This window comes from Condylura cristata, unplaced genomic scaffold (genome assembly GCF_000260355.1).
Source record: "Condylura cristata isolate star-nosed mole 26May11 unplaced genomic scaffold, ConCri1.0 scaffold00018, whole genome shotgun sequence".
In the NCBI taxonomy this organism is placed as follows: Eukaryota; Metazoa; Chordata; class Mammalia; order Eulipotyphla; family Talpidae; genus Condylura; species Condylura cristata.
The window spans coordinates 4,266,152-4,273,092 of record NW_004567119.1 but is presented as its reverse complement, the minus strand read 5'-3'; the positions used below and the strand labels follow the sequence as shown (position 1 = coordinate 4,273,092).

General features: G+C 57.1%; 1 protein-coding gene across 1 annotated transcript in view; it reads left to right on the top strand.

Moving 5' to 3' along the window:
- The window catches only part of SETD7 (SET domain containing (lysine methyltransferase) 7), a 42,102-nt gene that overhangs the window by 7,356 nt on the left and 27,805 nt on the right, over window positions 1–6,941 (top strand). The window contains exons 4-5 of the mRNA XM_012726753.1: window positions 4,361–4,491; window positions 4,712–4,957. Coding sequence (XP_012582207.1) covers window positions 4,361–4,491; window positions 4,712–4,957 — 377 coding nt within the window. The remainder of the gene's footprint in view (window positions 1–4,360; window positions 4,492–4,711; window positions 4,958–6,941) is intronic.

Here is a 6,941-nt window from a genome sequence, read left to right as displayed (position 1 = left end):
ATCGAACTCATGCGGAAGCGGCTTTAGCTTCTCAGTGCTGGGCTTTAGCCCGCTGCGCCACCAGGGAGGGCCATCTTTCTTTATTTTGAATGAGTCACTCAGTGTAGGACATACGTGGTCACCCGGTTGGGAAGCGCTTGGAAGTTCAGGCGGCCACATTCTGACGGAGGGCTTGGGCTTGGTTGTGACAGTCGAGTGACTCCAGAAAAGGGGGAGGGGCGTCGGGTGGGGGCGGTGCTTGGCTTTTCCTTCCTGCTCAGAAATCTACTCTAGGGAAGAAATGGGTCTGACCAGGACTCGGCCCAGTCCTCGACCACGGGTTCTCCGTCACGGTGGAAGCCAGGCCGGGCCGGCCTGGGACCTCAGGGCCGCGAGCCCCTGAGCGGAGGGTGGAGAGCGTCTTGCGCCTGTGTGGCCTGCCCCTCAGGGAAGCAGGTGCCCAGGGCCTCGGGTCTGAGGAGGCCACCTGAGAGCTACGGGGGCTTTTTAGAAACACTCAAGGCTCTTGGGCGCACCGGGGAGTGGGATTTAGGGACAGTTGCCTGTATACGTCTGCCTGGTCTGGCAACAGCCGTGACTGCAAGGTGGTCCCTGTTACAGCGTCCAGTAGATATTTCTACACAGGATAGATCGGGGTGGCTGGCACGGGAATTTTACTCCCAATAGAGGGGAAAGAGGCCCTCCCTGGTGGTGCAGCAGGTTAGAGCGCAGCACAGGAAGCCAGGTAGCCCAGCCGCTTCTGCACAGGCTCGATTCCCGGCCAGGGGCGACCCACGTGGCGCAACAGACGTCTCCTGTCTCACCCGTACTTGGTCCATCTGCCTCTTGTGCTCCCCACTCTGTCTGTGGTGAACCTTCTCACGCCCTGCGGTCTGGGCCCTACGCATAGATAAACAAATCTTCAAGAAAGGAAAGAAGGGTAAAGACTTCCCCCAGTGGTGGGGCTGGAGCTGAGAAGGGCCTTTGAGCAGAGACAGGGGTGTGGGCGGGATCGGGCCCTGAGCCTGGTGGCCCAGCCCTGCAGCTAGGTGGTGCGGGGAGAGGAGCAGGGGGACGCAGGAGTCGGCTGCCCGCATGGATGAAGGCTGGGGCCGTTGCAGGAGTGGGGAGAGGCCGGGTGAGGCTGGGCGCGCCTGCGGCCCGCCGCATCGTGGTTCCAGGCGGGACGCGGAAGGACCTAGAAAGATCAAAGCGCGCCCCGCACTGAGGAGCCAGATGACAGGCGCCTCGCGCACCTCCAGACACTAAGAATGTTTCCTCATAGTGCCCCAATATCTGATCCCGCCTGTCTCTCCGAGACGGCTCACGCTGCACTTGGGGAATACGAAGCGGCTCCGGCCGCAGATTGCATCTGTCTGACCGCTGGCGAGCGGGCTCTGGCGCAGACGGGTGCTGCAAGCAACCCGTGTTTTGCCAGCTGTGCCAGGGCAGCATCATGGGCATGAAGCCTGTGCATTAAGCAGAGACTAAGTTTGCCTTATTGTGGCTTTTTTTTTTTAAAGATTTATTTATTTATTCATACAGAACTGGGGTACAGGCCAGAGGTGCAGGGGCAGTGAGAGGCTTCACCAGGGACAGAGTGGGGAACAGAACAGGCAGATCGACGAAGTCCACTGCTGAGGGGAGCAGCGGGCGGGTCAGGAGAGGGCTGCCGCGCCATGTGGTCACCTCCAGGGCAGGCGGGGATCGAACTCATGCGGAAGTGGCTTAAGCTTCTTAATGCTGTGCTTTAACCCGCTGCGCCACCAGGGAGGGCCGTGGCTTTTTTTTTTAAGGAAGGCATTTGTGGGGTGCACAGCCACCAGTGTGCTGAGGCCGACGGTCTGCTATTCTGAGGGACGCACGCTCGGCCCCTTGAGGAGGCCTGGAGCGGTGGCCAGCACCGTGTGGTCTGCAGGGAATTTCTGCACCCAGTGCTCTGTCCCTGGGCTGAACACAGACCTGGCTCTCGGCAGGCTACAGGAAGGCACAGGGGTAGCCCAAGACTGAACTAGCTGCTTGCTCCCTAGATAAGTCTTTGGAACAAAGTGAAAAAGTGGACTTGTGAGACCAGCCTCCCCTCCCCCGACTTCTATAAATATTTCAAATCATGTTGCAGACCGCTAGACCTGGCGTGAGCTGGGAGCCACTGCCCACAGCGCCGGCCTTCCAGAGCCTTCTCCCTGCTGTTCGGGGACCTGGGGGGGGGCGCTGGCAGGAAGGCTGCTGGGTGTCTTGTCACACCTACAAACCGCAGTCCTCCCAGCAGGCAGGGCTGGCGCCCCTTCCAGAGGGCAGTGCCTGAAGGGCTGGCGCTTCTCAGCACCAGTATGCAGCTGCGCCAGCTGCTCGCCTCTCTCCTGGGCCTGCTGGCACCTGCCGCTGGGCCGCGCCCTCCGCAGGGCCGAAGGGCGGTCTGTGGTCAGTGCTTTGCCTTTATCCACGGAGAAAGAGAGCGGAGGCTGGGCGAAGGCGTTTCCCGGCCATACTCAGGGTTCTGTGCCTCCTCCCCATCAGGCTGGAAGTTGGGGGTGCTGTGGGGTTTAAGTTACATGACAGGGGCGCAGCGGGCCCAGCCCCAGGTACACAGCAGCCATGCAGCCTTTCTCGTCTCTGGGTGTCATGTCCTCGCCATGAGATTGACCCTGACTGACAGGACAAGTGGACAGGAGCCGCCTGCTGGCGGGGGCGGAACAAGCATGCTGAGGAAGGGAGGAGCCGGCCGAGCTGGGCGGCCTCTCCGGACACTCCTTCGGAGAGTCTCTGTTACCGCTTTGATCGCGGCTGCACTTTTAGATGGGAAGTTCTCCCGCCAGGAAAACCGCTGCAGTCTGCTCGGTTTGGGGGTGGAGAGAGCCCCAGCGCTGGCATCAGGCCGTTACTGCAGCTCTGTTCGCCGGTTGATTGCCCTGTCTTCCTTTTGGGGAGGTGAGAGGGAAACAAAACAGACACCCAGTACAGGGGTCCTGCCGGCGTCTGATGGAGGGACATTCCAGAACATTCTCTTCACAGCGGCAGGAAGTGCCATACGCACGCAGTCGGGGGCAGCTCCCCGGGCTTCTCCCGCTCGGGACTCAGAAGGTGACAGGTGCCCGCCTGTGGGAGAGGCTGTGACAGTCCCTCACGGAGCGTGGTTGGCACTTGGCTTCACGCAGCGGGATGAGCACTGCGGGGCGGCAGGACACTCTCCTTTGCCCTGCCATCTAGTGCCCTCGTGGGGGGCGCACTGAGGCAGTGCTCAGAGGCAGACTGTCGTGGAGGGGGCTGGGAATGCATCACATCTGTCCTCTCCTTCATGCTCGTGTTTGTCAGCACCTGGCTCCTCACCTAGAGAACAAGTTTTCTCAAACGTTGACTTTTTAATGTCTGAAATACGGGAACTGTTTTCTATAAGGAAAGCGTCTGCGACAAATCAGTAGTCTTCAGATAGGAGACTAACTGGCTATTTTGATATTTACACCTAAATTGGAAAGAGTATTCAAAGCCTAGGCGTGTTAACAGCAAATTTTAATTTGATCGCAAGAATGTCTTACAGAAGCAAGCTTTTAGCTTTGCATTTACTTTTTTTAATTACAAAGAAGGACTTATTTCAGTGGGGGAAATGCCATCAGCAGATATTTAGAAAATAATTGTCCGTATTACTTCATCCGACTCAGGTGTCATTGAGTTGTCACCTGCCGTGGTTTTGTGGCAAAGAAGGCAATCGTAGTCTAGTTCCCTCCTGACCATTCATTTCCTGGCCCTTGGTGGAAAAAACTGTGTTCAGAGGAGAGGACCATGTCAACTGCCGTTTGCTGAAGTAGCTGCGCTCGTTATAATATACGCCAGGGCACCGGCTCTGCGCGGACCATGCAGCCACAAGGCCACTGTATTTGTTCGTGTCACGTGCGTGTGACCCATAGTACAAAACAGCGCATTCATGTGGCGACACGATCCCTCTGGAAGCCACGGGGAAGTGCTGACCGCCCGCACCCATGCGGCGTGTGATGTTTCCATACCTCCCAGCCACAACGCCGGTGATTACCCCAGGAAGAAGCCAGTAGAGTAATTGCCTTCGTTTCCAGCATCTCTGCAAAAAGCAGCTCACCAAGGGAGGTGGTTTCTGGGTTTTGGGAAATATCTAGATAGTAATAAAAATCTGAACATTGACTGTAGAGCCACGACAGGCACCGGCGACCCAGGTGTGACTTAAAGGTCGCAGGGCAGCAGCTGCCTCGAGGTTCAAACTTGCTGCATAAATAGTCGTGTAGACATTCAAAAACCTGAACACTGAACACAGTCAGAGGGTCCAGGACAACACTTTGCAAAATGAAAGATTCTGCAGAGGAAAGACGTATGTTCAAGGTGAAGCTTAAGGTCCAGTCCGGCACGGCGACTTCAGTGTCGGTGCCGTGAGGTGGACAGCCGCTCTGGGAGTGGACAGCAGGCAGGGCTCTGTGCACGCCGCTGGCCCGTGACGGCAGCGGGGCTCCCCAAGCCCCCGGCTGGCCACGCCGTGCTCTGTGACGACAGGTGAGTTCTTCTCAGCCGACTCATCACAAAGAGGCCACCGGCGAGAGCCTCGGCGGCGCGGCGGCCACCCAGCCACGTCCGACATGAGCGCGGGGCCCGGTCGGGGTGAGCAGGAGCAGTGCTTGCTCAAGGGAAGCGGGCACCGCAGAGGGACTGCAGGTAGCTCCGGTCCCGGGGAAGGTTCTGGAAGGCGGCCTCCGCGTGCACCAGTTGCTTGCAGAGTGAGCAGTGGCCACGCAGACATTGCCCTGCAGCAGAGACCCCGGGGTGCACCCCCGGGGCAGGGGTGCGCTGGCTGCTCTGGAGCCCTGGCTGACCTGTGGCTCCTCCCTCCAGGGCACCTGGACGACGATGGACTGCCCCACGGGCTCTGCACCGTCACCTACTCCTCCACGGACAGATTTGAGGGCAACTTTGTGCACGGAGAAAAGAACGGGCGGGGGAAGTTCTTCTTCTTTGATGGCAGGTAACACTGAATGCTTTCCTTTCGTTGCAGGGGGTAACAGACAACTTTACTCGCAAGAATGATACAGTGAAAGAATTTAAGTAAAAGAACAGCTCAGAGTAAGCCCTGCTGCAGCGGCCGCTGGGGGGGTCAGGGAGGCCTGGCGGGGCGGGGCCAGCCCAGCGCAGCTCCCAGCAGCTCCCAGCACGGGGGAAGGGCATGGGGGGAAGGGCTCCTCCTTGCCAGGTGGGGGCTGCACAGGCTGGCCAGCGCGCCAGCCCGTTCTTTGACCGATTCCCCCGCACGATCAGGTACCACGTATCGGTGAAATCACACAGGGGGACTGTTTTCCTCAAGGGTCAGTGTGTGGGGTTGCGTTAGTCAGTTAGCCAGTACACCCTTAGAAAGACCTGCCTGCTCGAGAAAATAATAATAATGATGAACAGATATATACCAGAGACATTTTACAGGGCTGGAGTGGGGAATGGGATCAAAAACAGTGGGGGAGGGAAATGCACTGGACTGTGGCGATGGCACACGGGTGATTTGGTGATAGCCCAAGGGTGTTGCAACTGAGATGGAAAAATGCACAAAATGATGGAAAAATAAACATATTATATATATAGAAAGACCTGCCTGCTTCCTACCAAAAGCAGCACCTAAATCTACACCTGCCTACTAACCTTTTCCCCAGCGTTACCCTGCCCCTGTGCTCCAGGGCCGCTTCTTGACGTAGTGAAGGAAACGTGCCGCCTCGTGGTTTCTGCAGCATCATCAATTTCTCCTGAGATGGGGCCAGAGAATAAGAAGCAAAGTTCTCCAGAGCCACAGCCTGCAGAGCCCCAGGGAGGATTGGGGAGGAGGGGGAGGGCAGGGCCGGGCCGGGCCGGGCAAGGCAGGGCTGGCCCACCCACGAGGTGCAGGCTCTGGGACACCTGGCCTTGTCTTGGGTGGGTCCCTTTCGGCTGACGTTGCCACAGCTCTGCCATCTTGGCTCTGCCTCTATTTAAATCATTTCACAGCAAGACTACAGTTTGCTTTGTCCTCTCGTGACCCTGTTGACCTGTCCAGAGGGGAACTGCGCCTGCCTGCGTTCAACCATCACTTTTCTGGGAAGGGCCATGTTCCCCTCATGCTACAGCGCTTCTCTCAGCCATTCAACCAATGTGTGTGTGCGAATGTCCTATTTCCCCTACGGAATGTTTGGGGGAAAGGTTAACAGACAGGTGTAGGTCTGGGTGCTGCTTTAGGTCTTTTTAAGGAGCGTGTCAGGTTCAGTTGGCAAGGCACTGCTCAACTCCACAAACTAAGAGGTTTTCTTGAGGGCAAGATGAGTTGAGTTTGACTTCATCTTCCATTCTTCTTGGCATTCCCTTAGCTCGATACTAAAAAAAAAAAGAAGAAGAAGAAGAAAAGAATGCTAAATGGTTTTGGGAGCTTAGAGAGAACCATGGAATTCATGCAGCTCTCTCTCTCACTCTCATGTGCTCTCTGTCTGCGTCTGAGGGGTTGGGGATCCTACCCTGTCATGGAGTGACTCTGGGGACCACACCCTCAGCAGTCTGGCTCCATGTAGGTCACTTGTTCACATAGCCCTGACACAGCAATAAAAGGCTTGAACAGTCTTTGGAACCAGTGTGGCAAGAGCGTCAGCTCCAGGACTCCAGTCCCAACAAGCCCAAGGGCACAGGAGCCTGTGACTCCCCAGCTCCTCCCTCCGGCAGACTAGTCAGACCAGCTCCCAGCTGCAACTCCAGTTACCCCAGCTGTCCGTCCCATTTGTGGTTCACATGAGCAACTGGGGTGTATGTCAGGACATGAAAAGGCTGGATGGACCAAGCCTAGGTCAGGTCAAAGCAGTTGTTTGTGGCTCTCTTGGACCAGCATACAGTTCTGATATTTTTCTTTAAGAGAAAAAACTGGGCTTTCCTTGGTGGCACAACGGGTTAGGACGCAGCACTGCAAGCTTGCTGCAGCTGCTTCCGCTTCAGTACAAGTTCAATCC